Genomic DNA, 15,569 nt, shown 5'->3' with positions numbered 1-15,569 from the left:
GACGTGGTAATTCCAGCAAAAGTTGTTCATTGCTTGCCCACATTCACATATGTTTGTTTCCTAGGCTGGACATAAACGACTCTTTTGAGTTCACCAGAAATTTATATTTTCACTTTTCTTCTCTTTGAATCAAATCAATGGCAATTGAATACAAAGGTGAGAATAGCAAACTAAATTAAAAACACAAAAAAAATATTTCATTTGAGTTTCCTCCCTTTTGATGAAAAGATTACATCAGTTTGACTAGTTTAATTTTGTGTGATACTTTGTTTATTTTATACCAAATAAGGACAGAAAGAAACAAATGTTTTTCTAAAATGAATCTTTGTCAATAGAAGGGATTGTTAAAGAACTTTGTTGGAAATCTTATTCAGGCCCAACATGATTTCAGAAGTAGGGAAAATAAGATTTTTTTTATGTAGACACCGAAATGTAGGATAGATAATTTCAGGATACAGTGAATTAGGCTACTGTGCACTGTGTACTGTGTATATTCTTAGAAGATCTTCTTTCTTCTTTTAGGGCCAAGTGGGCCAGTCCCTGAGTACAATTATGTACCAGGAAAGAAGTGGTGGAAAAATAAAATGAAGAGCGATTTTGACAGAGATGGATTTCTCTTTGTGAGGTAGGATTGATAGAAATAATGAGATAGCCTATGCAGTCTGAAGTACAACCAACTACACGCCAAGTCAAGCTGGCGCTAGAAGGAAGCCCAAGTACTCAGCAGAGTTAATTTTAACGAAGAACTGTTTTGATGTACACTTAATGTAACACGTACAACCTAACCGAGAAGTTTTGATAATTCCAAATTACTATCGAAGCAATATACTCTGCACATCCAATTCACTTCTACGTCATTCAAAAACTACACTGTAGTTTTCGAACCAACAAATTTAGTTTCTGCATGTCTGATTTGTCACTTTTCAAAATCTTTGCTTCCAAGATCTCCACATCTTTATAAATTATAGAGGGCTCTTTACTCCGGAAGAGATGGATAAACTACGAAAGGGATTAGCGAAAGGCAACTTGATAAATCACAAACTCGCATTCGGACTCACAGACAAGGAAGGGAAGAGTTCGAAGATTGTGATCTGGAACCATCCGGGACACGACTTCACAGGAATGATGGCAAGATGTAGACGAATGGTTGATACATCGGAGAAGGTAAAAATACATTTCAACCTCAATAATTTTCTAAATTCTGAGCTTTTTCGTAAACAGCATGGAATCTACAATAGATCCTACAATTTGTATACGTTGAACGCATGACGTTGACATGATGACGTGTTGACTAATGATACGATGACGTTCCTATTTGTACCACACCTCTAGAACTCGCAACTAAATATTGAAATCTGACGTCATTGCCCACATGTTGCAGCTAAATTTAGACTAGCAACTGACAAATCAAATAAAGCTTGTGACATCCAAGGGAACTAATTTTATAGCAGGATAGCTTTGTGAAGCACGTTGGTTTTCAAACGAAATTTTCCAATCCTACATTGCTTCTCAAATACAAACTTAATATAAACACAAATGCATAGGCCTACCTTGGATGATACGATACAAAGTCATATTAGGCCTATGTTAAATACATATTTCGATACAAATTCTATTTAGGTTATATTATATTATTAATTACATTAGATTATTATTTTAGTTAGAATTTATTCGAATAAGTTTCTTCTGATGATACTATTGAGGTGAAACAGACTGTTCAGGTTTTTAGTGAACTTGTAGGCCTAGCTAATTTTGATGTAATTTGCTCTGCTTGGCTTGGAGTACTTTTTATAGCACTAACAGCATTTGTTGTTTAATTCGATGCACATAGTTTACCAAACCCCGATACTCGTTTTGGAGTTAAGATTTAAAAAGTTACTGATCTGTGTAACTCAAAATCAACACTAACTTGGGGTTTGATAAACTATCTATTGAGTTATGTATGGAAGATAAAGATAAATGTTGCTAATCTGTACTGCAGCTCCTCGGAGGAGAGGTTTACCACTACAACAGCAGACTGAACATGAAGCAGCCACGAGATGGCGGAAGCTATCAATGGCATCAGGATTACGGGTAAGTGACGTCACAATGTGACGTTCGACAGACAAGAAGGCGCCGATTTCCATTCTTGTTCCAACTCATATGTCCAAAATACAACTCTAAATTTCACAACATAAATATCGCAATGGAACAATTCTGTCATTGTGATGTGACAGTTGAAAAAAGATGGAAGAAGAATACGAGCAAGAAGGAAGAAAACGCAGACGAGGAAGAGGAACCGGATAAAAACAGAGAAGAGACAAAAAGAAAAGAAACACAACAATGAAGACGAAGTTTAGTATCACAGCAAAAAAGCGTTTCCAGAAGCATTCGATTCGGCAGCGAAGTGTTGCAGTGCAACAACGTTTTGTTTTAACAAATTACATAAATTAAAAATTGTGGCAGTAAGAAGTAAATTAAAGTTTAATTTTAATACAAAATAATACCAATAATTCCAATTTGAAGAATATTAATTGCAAATTGCAAAAATAAAAGTGAACGCTTCCCATGTGAGTTGCCAACAACAAAGTTCACTATTGTGACGTTGTTTAACATTATTCTTATTATTCTTAGCTACTGGTACCAGTTCAACCTCTTCCCACGAATGATCACTGTCATGATTGGGGTGGACAGGTGTGACGTAGACAACGGCTGTCTCAGAGTAAGATGACGTCACAATTATGTTTGTAGTGAGGTCACTGTAAGTTTGGGTTTAAGAGAGACCTAAAAGTGAAACCTCGCAAATTAAAAGTTTCAACTAAACCAAAGTATTGGCGTGTTTGTTATGAATTTGTTGCAACCTAATTCAGTATTGAAGTTACAGAAAGTGCCATCAAGGCATTCATGACATGGCACTTACCAGACAGTCACTTTATCTGGCTCAGATCTGGTCAGACCCGTACCCGATCGTACCCGATCATTTTCAGTGTTGGCCTTAGTTGTAGCCAACACTCATTCAATTTTCCTCCATGTTTTAATTTGTAGGTGTTGTGAAGTTTTTTTTTTGTGCAGAAAATGGTGGCAAGTGTGAAAGGTATAAACAGATGAAAAACATTATATTGTTTTATTAATGTTATTTAATCCAGTTAAGGTTTTGTCTATCTTCTGTTCATGGTATTCCTACATTAGTTCTTTACCAAAGCTAAAACGTATTAAGTCTTTAATCATTGGATTAGAAAATCTTTTCCACAACACACATCTTCCACATGCAGGTCCTCCGTGGCTCTCATGAACTGGGACGAGTGGATCTCATGAAAAGCGGAAAACAACAAGAACCGAATCCGGAAAGAATGACAGAGGTGTGATGATATAGTGATGCAACAAACCATTATTTATGATGGAACAAGATGAATTTTACCATAGAGCTGTGTGCATGAAGCATGTAATGACATTTGTTTATGTGCCAGAGACGAAAGCGTTTGGTCAAACACTGTGATTTAAGGCAAAGTGTTTTTTGTCTTATTCAGGCTTAGGCCAACGACAAAATCTTCCTTTTCACTTTGAGACATAGGCCACCTTCAAGTGTCCTGCCACAGACATAAGCGAATGCTTTTGAGCGGTGTCGAACCGATGCTCTTTGTGTCCGAGTTTACCACTCGGCTGAGTAAAGTTGATTAAAGAGTAGGCTACTAGTTCTACACCCAGCGAAAGCACATTGTTGTCAACAAAATAAACTAAACCATGTTTAAATGTGAACATCACCTTCATTGTTTCCCCATACGTTTCACATTCAATCTCCAGTTACAAGCCTGAATACGATGAAAACTCGGGATGTCTGCCTGTGAAGAAGATTAGTAATTGGGGATATAGCAAATTGAATATATGAAAATTGATGTATGAAATTGACATAGTAGGCTAATTATTCAAATCCCCGCTTCAAGGAGGGGGGGGGCAGGAGTTGGATCAGAAGTCAGCTATAACAATTTATTAATTTCGCCAGCGGAAAAGTGATATTTGTTTTTGGGTTAAAAGTTTTACGTCTGTTCTGCATTGAATGCTGAAAAGTTTGGGTGCTCGTCAGAATAATTATCGTTTCTAGCACTAGTTGCAACGTTCATCTGATGAAAGCGAAATTAAAGCAACAACAAACAGGATGGTTTATTGCTTCACTGACGCTTCGCGCATCATCACAATGTGATTTAATTAGACGTTTTGCAAATGCAAAAGCTTAATCCTTTCGCTGCTATAGGCATGTTTAGTTCCTGTGCTAAGCCTTTTTTTAGGAAAAAATATGCATTTTGAAATGAATGTGCAAAAAATACTACAAGAGCTTTTTTGAAAATTTCTTTTGTGTATTAGATTTTAAAAAAAGGTTGGACTAATAAAAACAGGCAAAATTTTAGAGTTTTGCCCAGTTAGATTGTCACGTGACGTCATGGCAGCCATTTTGGATTTTTTAATTTTTGTGAAATTTGTGAAGAAATCGTTTTTTTTGTAATGAAAGGTAGTTGGAAAGTCTTTTTGCTTACTAAATATGGATAAAGATACACAAAACAAACAAAATCAATTACTGAATAACATTTAACCCTTTGCTTTTCAACGTTTTTTTGGAAGTTAACTGCTCAAGGGGGGGCCGTTTTTGGATCAAATTCAATCAGCTGTTACGTGTTATCCGCTGATGCTATTTCAACAGAAGTTGCACTAGTGTGAAAGCAAATCATTTGTCTATAAGTTTGAAAAGTCATTATTTTAAAATTTTATATGTTAAACTTGATATTTCAATTTTTGCAAAGGTACCCAAAAACGACATTTTTGATTTAACTTGCCGCAATTTAATTACCGTGCTAATCCGATTTCATGCAAACTTCTAAATAACAAAGAGCTCGATCGAACGCACGAAGTGTGTGTGCGGTGTGCCGAATCATTGCATTGATTAGAATTTACGACTTGCGAGCAAATCTTATTGTAAGCTACTCACTGATTCTAAAATAGTTACAATCAGAGTAACATTGTTACACGAATTTGAAAAAAAATCAAAACTGCGTTTGTTGTCTTACATTTTTATCCTAAACTAATGCATTCCGAAACTCATGGCTAGCTTCTAGTTTTATGGAACCAAATTTTTCATAAGTAACAGCTTAGCCTGCTTGAATAGCTGTTTACATCTTCGTTTGTGTATTTTAGGTCTACAATTGAGTTCGTAGTATGAATATTTTTAGTAGAGAGAAGACAATTGAACATGTTGTTGAAATTATCTGAAATTTCTAAGTTCAAATTAGGTGCTTTTGAAATTGTGGATTTGTGTCAAGTCGCATCACAAATATCATGCAGGCCACATCATAAGTCATTTCGCTTACGGGTGTTTATAAACATGACTCATAAATTACATCCACAAAAAATACAGCATTTACATCAACAAAGCTAAGTTGGAAGCTCACTTTTTATTGAAGATTGTGTCAATCAATTTGAAAATACATTTTTAGTCCGCCAGCGTCGAAATAATGCAACAGCGAATTGAGGAACATGCGTAACCACAGTCAGCAAATCTACATAAATTTAACGTTTACAAATGTTGAATCAATGTAAAAGGACTGGATTGCTGACTGGGTCCTTATTGTTTGAAGCACTAAAAATACGCGTAAAAGCGACAACATCAGCAAGGCAGTGATTATGTTTCTGGCCAAAAAAAAATAACTTTTGACTTCAAAGATAAAAATGATTATAACGAAGCTTCAAAGTTTGTCGTAAAAAATTTTACAGAGATACAATAAACATAATCATTTTGTGCCAGATTGTGAGAAGATTTCCTAGATTCTTTCCAACCATTTGCACGATTGCAAATTATTTTCTATAACTTTATATTGCTAAAAAATGGCTTCTTTGTTGAAACAACGTGGCTACAATTTTATAAAAAATTCTTAGGCCTACTACATTGAAGTAATGAAATTTTTTTGTGATTTTGCTGATGACGTTTTACAATATCCGAGAAGTAAAAAATAATAATGATGAATTATTTTACAAAACCGTGGTTTGCAAGTGCTTCACAAAAAATTGTTGGGGGAAAATTTACTATTAGACGTAAAACGTTTGTAAAAGAAAATTGTCGGTTTACGTATTTATAATGTTTATTGCGCTGTTATCGAATTATAAACTGCCTGTAGGCTATTGTCTACCTTTGTAGTTGCCGGCCAGCTTAGAGCAGCATGCAAACTACGCGTTTATGGTATTTGCATCGTGTTATGATTCTCGAAAATTTCCCACAAGGTCTTTATTTTTATCGTGATGTATTGTGCCTTTTCTGTCCTAAACTTGAAGTTATTGTGCAGCACAATCCACATCGGTTTTTAGACTCAGTCTTCATTGAAAATCTTTTGTGTGGTGCATCATTTCAAGTAGTGTCTTCCCCTAAACTGTTACACAAATCGCCCAGAACCAGGTTGATTATTATGTTTCTTACAGCAGTTGAGAGCCCGTTATTGTATGTGTGGAATTATTACTGTAGATGTCTGACTAAATTCATGCCAAAGTCGAGCAAATTCTGCTTTCGGGATCCTTGCCGTTATTTATGGTATTTTTTGTTGATAAGTTTAGGCAGCATTTTTCCAAGATAAATGAAGACATCGGTATTGTTCGTCACTTAGATTTAGTTTTCTCAGCATTGTTTATTCATTCTTTGATCCACTAGTTTGTCCCACTTTTGGTATAATCGGATCGTTTATAAATGGCGGGTCTTCACAATAGCCGGCCTCTTATACATTGGCGCAACGTATTCAGATGTTGAATCAATGATGAAGAAAGCTGATTTGTTGTTTGTCTTATGTGACGCCTAACTTTATGCCTTGTCTACATTACAAAATATTTTGTAATGCAGATGAGGCATTATCATCTTTATTTTGCGCTCTTTGGAACAACACACAGTGCACTGTGAAACAAAAATGCAGGACATAACAACAAATAGGCGACATAAAGCATTGAAGGGACGCCATCGAGTTAGCTGCTACGTGTAAATGGAGCCTATCTCATAATTTTGAGTATATCTCACAATTACTGTTTGCAAAAACGCTATTTCTCCGGCTTCTCCCAAAAGCATTTGCAGTGATACATTTCTTCAATTGTAAGTTTTGTCAATGAGAGCATTTCCATAGAACGTTTATTTCGAAACCAGGTTTTCGTGTCTTTATCCAAGAGAAGATTTCTTATTGTAACGTTTTTTATTCGTCAATGAATACTATCTGCTTGAAACAACTGTTTTGAATAGTTTGTGGCCTCCATAGCCTACTATTTTGATCGTGGATTGCTATTCTTCTTTGTAGAGCTGATAATGCAAAAAACGTTTGCTATTATTGTTTCTAATTAACAGCTTTACGATCACTGGCTTTTCTTTGTAGCATAAGAAATAACGCGCTTTGTATTATTGAGGTCAAACCAAACAAAGGAAAGCAAGAGGATGCTTCTCTCTGCTCGCGCATATGGATGCACGAAGCAATTATGAGCTTATGGCTTGTCATCGCAATGTAATCCATTTCACGCTTTGCTGGAAGTGAGCTAGAAATAGCAAAAATTCACCAAAATCTTGATTTTACAAGAAAACTACACAACTTTTAGCATCAAATTTAATATCATCAGATCCGCCTGGCAATTTTAGGAAAAGTCAAGAAAAACCAAGTGCATGGCGTTACTGTGCTTCAAATAATTAAAGGAAATATGAGGGGGGGGGCCAAATCTGGCCTCCCTTTGAGGAGCAAAGTGTTAAAAAATGAAACTGGTAAAAAAAAATATGCATTTCGTAATGAATGTGAAAAAAATAGGCTCCTATAAGAGCTTTTTGAAAATTTCTTTTGTGTTTTAGATTTAAAAAAAAGGTTGGATTAATGAAAAAAGGAAAATTTTAAAATTTTGCCAGGAAGATTGTCACGTGACTTCGTGGCAGCCATTTTAGATGCTTCAATTTTTAGAAAATTTGTAAAAAAAAGTTTTTTTTAGTAAAACGTTGTTGGAATGTCTTGTTGTTTACTGAATAAAAATAAAAATACACAAAACGGACAAAAAGAACCATAGAATACCATGTAAAAACTGAAAGATACATTGAAAAATAGTTATAGTTTGTACATAGCGATTGTAGTCTTCTATCACATAATGCTTTTCAATAAATGTTTTTGCTTTCTTTCATACAGGGATATCTAGAGAAAGGGATATGAAGGCTCGCAGCGATTGCCTTATTCTCATGACACTACCAGGGCGGTAGTTTGTAATGCTTTAAACATGTGGTTCTTTTTAAAATCGTAGAAAGTTTTGTAGTGCAGTTGGTACAATGAGCCCACAGAAGACAGTTAGCAAATGTTACGTAGAGCATATTTAAAGAATACTTGTTTACAAAGACAGTTGAAAAGTTATCAGTGAGCTGTTTTTTTTTTAACAAAGCCTTTGCAGTAAGCTAGATGTAAAGTAAGTATATGGGTAGTTGAATTAACAAGCAACCATGAGCATGCTCTGAATATCCAGGCCTGATGCTAATAGTGCAATGCAAGTTATCATAACAAGATTTATTAAACTACTATCGGTGCCAATCGTCATTTTACGATAAACACAGATTATTTACGATAAACAAAAGCCCTTCTATTGTCAGACATAATAAAAGCCTTCGTATCCCCTTCTTTAGATATCCCTGCTTTCATAGTATAAACTTCAAGCTGTTGAGTCTGGTGAGAGCATAATTTGGACATTTACTCGCAGGCTATAGCCTACGTCTGATGAATCTCTGCTTTCTTCATCAGGTGCAGCTACAGAATAATCCACTTTTGTGTGGAAAACCCCAAAAACGATCGTTCTCTGCATACAGGCCTGGCTGGCATGGACATTGGACAGTCAGGGAAAACTTGGGCGGACCATAAATGCGGCTACTTGGGCGGATCATAAATGGAGTTCTGAATGGAAGTCAACCGCCACCAGACTCTATTCGTTCATCTCCGACGCCGACACACGCCCCATCGGCCTAACACTACCAAGACAGGCATGGGTGCGCCTCAACCGTCCTTGTAAGGGCATCGGGCTTTTCTGCTCAACCATGCACCAACGGGGAATGGCCTCTTCCTCCTCCTGTGAATGTGGTGCCGAGGAACAGAGCGCAGACCACATCATCAATGACTGTTCCATCTTCAAGCTACCTAATGGAGTGGAAGGTCTGTGTGTCATGGATGATGAAACCAAAGACTGGCTGCTCTCTAGCAGCCAGTCCAGTGTAGTCCGGGAACATCGTGAATCTGGGGTGGTAAAAGGATAGACCACCCTCTTCATCATAATCGGGAGACACATCCATGAATCTATCGTCAAGATGTAAATCATAAAAATCATTCAAATCACATTCCCAATCACTCCCCGGGCTGTCATAGTCAACATGCGAAAACGAAGCTTCTCTATCAACAATATCAAAATTGTCCTCGTTGTTTGTGTCAGCAAAAATCTGACCTACCGCTTCCTCCGTATTGAATCGACTATCTCGCACATTGCTCCCCGACATTTTAAAGTTTGACGTTTTTAAACAGCTACAAATAACTTCTAGTGCGTAGAAACAAGCCTAGATGTCGTCTGCAAGTCAATAACTAGCTTTAACAAGGTTTTACCTGACTACCTTGTTTTATTTGCCTTTCTAATACGATTCGAAAAAAAAACACAATTATATACAAATAAAATATAGCAATAGAAAGGTCTGGCAGCACCGAACAACCGGGGATTTACAGTATAATCGATTTATTATGTTCTCAACGGCTTAGTTACACCCAGTGCGTATTTAGGGGGGAGGATAAGGGGCGATGGCCTCCTCCTAATGATCAGATAAAGTTTTGTTTTTAAAAAAAACAAATTTTGCAAAAAAAAGAGTTCTAGGCTAGCGCAAGACATAATTGCTTGAATGATTCATCCTAGCGCGGGGATTACACTTTTTATTACACTTTTTGCGATGTAATTTTTCAATAATACTCTTGAGTTTCCAAATCAACTTCGAGTTTAATCTTGATTACATTAAGTTAAAAATATTTAATTAAGCAAGCAATCACTAGTATACACTGCATATAGAAAATAGAGTGGCGGCTCGTCTAATGGTGCTGCAGCACCACAACATTTTCTAAATAATATTCTTCTAGGTTACTAAGCCTCTTTCTAAGCTCCTACAAGGACCTACACATACGTTGAATTCTGCAATGATGAATGTTAGAAGCTGCGCAACTGTGTTGCAAGACCCAAGGGGCGATAATAGGCTTTTTCAACAACGTTTTAGCAAAGGCTTGCTCAGTTTTTGGCGAAGAAATCCGAATGCCCCGGAGAGAATCTTAACCACAACATCGACCTAAAATTCCAGCTGAAACTGCGGAGGTCTATTTCAAACGAACAGTTTTTCTTCCTTTTCTTGACAATTGCATGGCACAAATTCACAAGAGATTCAATGAGCACTGCTCGCTAGTTTTTAAAGTCAGCACATTTCTGCCTTAATTGATTCATGAAGATATGGATTGCCTGATCGACGAGATTTTCGACTTCTACCATGAAATGCTGGATGTTGAACCAAGCAATTACTTTGCAGCTACTATTGAATTGCAAAGATGGAGAGCGAATTGGCTTGCAGTTACTGCGGATAAACGACCTGCGACTCTTGTGGATGCGTGTCAACTTCCTGAACAACTCCGCACTTATCCGATTATCCATAAATTACTTCGAATCTTTGCTACGCTTCCAGTTACAACTGCCTCCAATGAGCGATGTTTCAGTTTACTAATTTGAAAAATCAGGCTACCTGAAAAATTATTACCACACGACCATGACCGAGCCACGTTTGGATGGTCTAGCTCAGATGTATTTAACTCTTTCGCGACCACGGACGTATACACACGTCTTGAGATTTTAACCATGATGACCAAGGACGTATCCATACGTCCAAGTTTAAAAGGTGTTTCAAGCAAAAAAAAATGTAAATGATGGCAGATCCATCCATAGTCTTTACCTGTCCTTATTCATTCTGCTGTATCTCCTAAAGCAGGGGTCACCAAATGGCGGCCCGCGGGCCGCATGCGGCCCGCCACGCTGTATCGCTGCGGCCCGCGGAAGGTATCAGCGTACAAGTATAACCAAAAATACTTTTCTTGAGGAGTTAATGAGCACGAAGGCAAAAATACTTTCCGGGAAGCATATTTTCGCTTTGCATACGATCCCACCGACCGACCAAGCAGATTATAGTTCTAGGTGGGGGTTGCTTAAAGTTATTCCAATGCGATGTCCAGCCACACTGTCCCAGTGGTTGATTAAAACGTCTGTTTTCGAATTTCAAAATTGTCTGTGAGCATAGGGTTGCTTATTTTATGTTTGTAAATGTCATGCGTTTCACCGTTATTGTGTTTCACGAGCAGTGTTCTCTTTATGCAAGTTTTTGTTGGAAAATTAGGTCGGTGTGGCAACTCAATCTATAATAAATTGGCAAAATATTATATATAAATTTAAGGACTTTTTCTGATTGTATTATGAAAATATTTAGCTTAGTAGGCTACTGCAAATTGTTTTTTTTTTAAAGAAATATGGAACGCTTCACGATTTTGCGTGTCATCCTTGCGCAGGGGCCATGCTAATCTTCTCTGTATCGTTCCAATTTTAGTATTGCCGAAGCATGTAGGCCTACTGCCGAAGCAAGTCCTGCAAAATGTTGTTAATCAACAATTCTTGACACGCTGATAAGCACCGCAAGTGACAGTTGACAATAATCAAAGAAAGACGGTTTTATAGACTCTCACAAAAAGGATGAAAACCAGCTCGTTGCTTTTTTAGAGGGAAGACTGTTCAAGAATTACGATTTTTCGGTGATTTCGACAAGCGTTTGTTTCATGGTGCCTAGTTTCTTTTTCCCTGTTATTGGAGCCCATTTTTCGCTGATATGTTTGCAGGTCACTATTGTTGCCTGTATTGCGATGTGTCAAACATTTCCTTGTTTACTGAAATTGTTAATATCTTTTGTGAAGCGAAGTGACAACTCCACTCTTGCTTGGCGATGAATATGCTGATTTTTTTGTTTGTCGTATCCAGGTTTACACCTGGTAGGCCTATTGGAGGTTTAGATTAAGCGGACGGGAAGGCAAGGAAGCCAATCTGGGTACGAAATGCGTTCTTTTCTAGCATAAGAGTCAACCTACCTAACATTTTATTAGTGCGGCCCGCCACAGCTTTCCTTAGTGCCAAAGTGGCCCGCATGCAAAAAAGGTTGGTGACCCCTGTCCTAAAGCATTGTGCACAGAAACGAAGTAAAATTTTTCTCATGTGCAGAATTGTTTTGGCATTCGATCAAACTACATATATTTTCATATTATTGTATCATGTTTGGGTAGTAAAGATTATAATGAAGTATACTTTTCTGCCAATTTTTAATTTTTTTAGAAATTAGAAAAAATATCGTTTGGAAAGTTGCTAGTTGTACATTGAATGTTTTAAATTTTATTGCAAAACTTTTCATCTTCGGGTAGCTGAAGATGTATGCTTTCAATTGATGTCAAGATTGTGCGTCTACGTCGATCACATGAGATATTATTACGGCGTAAATACAACAGGTTTTTGTGAAAAATGTCTGGTTATTTAGATTAAAACGTCGTGACCTCGGTGGTTGCGAAAGAGTTAAGCAAGGATATTGTACTCGAGTATGACGCAGTCATTGATATATTTGCCAAGCACAGCCATCGCATTAAACTGTAAATTGTCATTGTGAATCGCCGAGAATGTTCAAAAGGTATTCGAGGTCGGAAGGACCAACTTATTGTTTATGTTCTGAAGTGTTTGATGCCTTTTGTTGGTTCCTTGATTGGAACAGTAACTTACTTCTCCGGATTCGCCCTTAATTTTGGACCCCCTCCCCTTATCTGACGGTATTCTGACTGTTTCAGCTAACCCAATCCCTCCGTTCTGACGCATTATATGACATTTTGGTATACCCCATTCTTTGTAAAGGGTCAAACAAGTCTAATTTTAACCCAAGTAGAAAACATTTGAACCAATCAACAGCCATTTTCACCAAATTTGAGCTTTCTGTGTATACTACCGTTGAGACTACCCGGTGTGTACTACCCCCAGACCCCCATTGGCCTCCGCCGCCGAGTCAGCCGCTACGCGGCTGACTGACACAATGTCTTGCCCCCCCCCCCTAACAAACTTTCTAAATACGCCTCTGGTTACACCAAAGAGTTGATTTTAGTGGAAAAAAGTATTGACATTTACAACAACTGAAGTAAACTTATTCATCGACAACAAACCGATTGCAAACAAGAATAAAAAGAGATTCAGGCTATAAATACACTTTCGCGCTATGCTCATGCTTCGAATCCAATCGAAATGTTCGACGTCATAATCTGATGCGTCACAGCCTACAAGTCAGGCGACATCTTACGATAGTTCAATATGAAACGCGACTTCTGACAATCACATTATTGTCAATTTCATGATGATATTTTCACTTTTATTCAGATCAAGAAGATATTCGAAGAAGTCAACGTCGTACTAGATCCAGGTGATGCAATGTTCATGCATTGCAATGCCCTGCACACCAGGTAGGTGAACTGGAAGCATCATTTGTTGAACTTACTGCATAATATAAGCACAAAATATCCTACAAAGTTTAATTTTAATGAAGTGTAATGTAAATGTTTGTAAAAGATCTAACGCGAGTTTATAAAAATACAACATAAATACATTTTTTTGATTAATTGTTTATTATTTGTTTATTATATTTATATTGTTTATTTTGCACTTGCAACTCGCCTTGTTTGATGCTGCTGCTTGTAACTTAAAATGATTGCTACTTTTAGCGTAATGCCTCACAACTGGTCTGGCTAAGATTGCTTATTCACTTTGCGCAAATCTGCGTTAGAAGAATTAATTGAGATAGTGAAGCAGATTGTAACCGTCAAAATGCTTGAACAGCGCCCAGAACCGCTCAGACAGGTCAAGGTGGGCTTTCCTGTGTTGCTACAACAGACTGGACAACAACCCATTCAAGGACCACCATCATCCCAACGCTACCAAGCTGCATAAAGTACGCCAGTCTGCTGTTTACTTAAAAATAATGTACGTTGGCAGTAACCAGGTGGCTACAAGAAAGGTTATGTTTACTGTGGTAATCAATAATAATCATCATCTCCCTCGCTTAAGAGTCTCTTGAATGACTCGTCCTTGAAATCCCAGCTAAAACTCACTGGAAGAATAGGCTAATTGCCCTTGAAACAACTATGATGGGAAATAGAACAGGTTAACGTGTTTACTGTTTACATAAGAAAACGGAAATATTGTGATTACTTCTTACACCAACCAGGTAATCAGCAACAAAAAGTTATTGCAATTAAAACCAGTAACGTGATTGGACATCAACAAATGGTTGATTGTGACGTTCCCAGACGGCAAATCAGTTGTTTTTACATTGATTCAACGTCTGCAAACGTTAAATCAATGTGAAAAAATCTAATTTGTTGTCGGTTGGTGAAACCTTTGATGAAGTCAACTGGAATTTAACACGTCATCCCAGCACTCGATAACTTTATTACGCAACCAAGGTCGATGATGAGGATCTGATGAAATGCGACGAGTTCGACGATTTGTCAGGGAAGGACATCAATGACCCGAACGCGCCGACGCTTCAAGTCGAGATCACAAAGCTGCAAGACAAAGTGACGTAACCGAACACGATTATGACGCACAGAAGAAACAAAACTTTTCTTTACAAAGAAATAAAGTTTAGTCGTTCAAGTCAATCAAACTGTGTGTTACGAGTTGTGTATAAAAATAATGTAAGGCGAAATATTCATATTAACATTTCCAGAACAAGCTTCAGTCATTCTTATTCAAATAGATTTAATTTACTTCATAAAATATTAGAATCTCATTAAAATAAGTTAACATCTTTTTTTAAACAATTCAATGAAAATTACGCATTTTTCAAAAATAAAATTTTTGTTTCTTTTCGTATTCAAATAATGATTAAATAAGTCTGCCAGGATAACTCAGTTGGTTAGAGCATGACTTCATGAACTAAGAAGCTTCAAGATCAAATAACGCTGGTTCGACTCTCGAGGTGTGCGCTGGACCAATGCATTTCTAAGGACTGCTCTCCATTCAACGGCATCTAGTAAGTGGAATAATTTCCCGGCAACAACACTTCAACAATCAGAAAACTTCACTCTGCCAATCTCGGTAACCGGCCCTGCGTCAAGAGCCTCTACAAGTAGCCTATGCGAAACTACCAGGAATAACCAATCAAGGTTTGTCAGTCCGAGGATAAAGATTCAAAAACCAACCAAACATCTCATTGATGCACAGTATAAGCTGTTTTGAAATATTTTCTGCTGTTTTTAAACCTATTTTGTAGTTTTTTTCTTGCGTAAACAATTAATGAGCCACAAGAATTTTTGTGTAACGAAAATGGGCCACGAAAGAAAAAAGTACGCAATGTATCTTAAATTTCTGTGAGCATGAAAGCAATCTATGCAACTTGGTCAATGCACCAAGGGCATCGACCCTGCCGTCGTTGAACTGTCGCCACATACACGACGGACATAACCCGCTACCTGTAGATA

At 37.3% G+C, this 15,569-nt stretch overlaps 1 protein-coding gene and 1 non-coding gene across 2 annotated transcripts; one reads left to right on the top strand and one right to left on the bottom strand.

The window, feature by feature from the left end:
* LOC145769260 (L-proline trans-4-hydroxylase-like) lies at positions 1-14,690 on the top strand. The gene is made up of 9 exons (XM_082580841.1): positions 1-156; positions 523-625; positions 969-1,164; positions 1,982-2,073; positions 2,614-2,701; positions 3,252-3,338; positions 13,468-13,550; positions 13,924-14,035; positions 14,550-14,690. The coding sequence occupies exons 1-9, from the start codon at positions 138-140 to the stop codon at positions 14,670-14,672; spliced, it is 903 nt and encodes a 300-aa protein (XP_082436967.1). The 5' UTR covers positions 1-137; the 3' UTR covers positions 14,673-14,690.
* On the bottom strand, positions 11,535-11,637 carry LOC145769752 (U6 spliceosomal RNA). Its single transcript, XR_014289072.1, has one exon. It is a non-coding gene; the product is annotated as a U6 spliceosomal RNA (small nuclear RNA).
* Positions 14,691-15,569: the final 879 nt, after the last annotated feature.

This window comes from Aplidium turbinatum, chromosome 4 (assembly GCF_918807975.1).
Source record: "Aplidium turbinatum chromosome 4, kaAplTurb1.1, whole genome shotgun sequence".
In the NCBI taxonomy this organism is placed as follows: domain Eukaryota; kingdom Metazoa; phylum Chordata; class Ascidiacea; order Aplousobranchia; family Polyclinidae; genus Aplidium; species Aplidium turbinatum.
The sequence above is the reverse complement of the archived record's forward strand: the minus strand, read 5'-3'. Positions and strand labels throughout refer to the sequence as shown.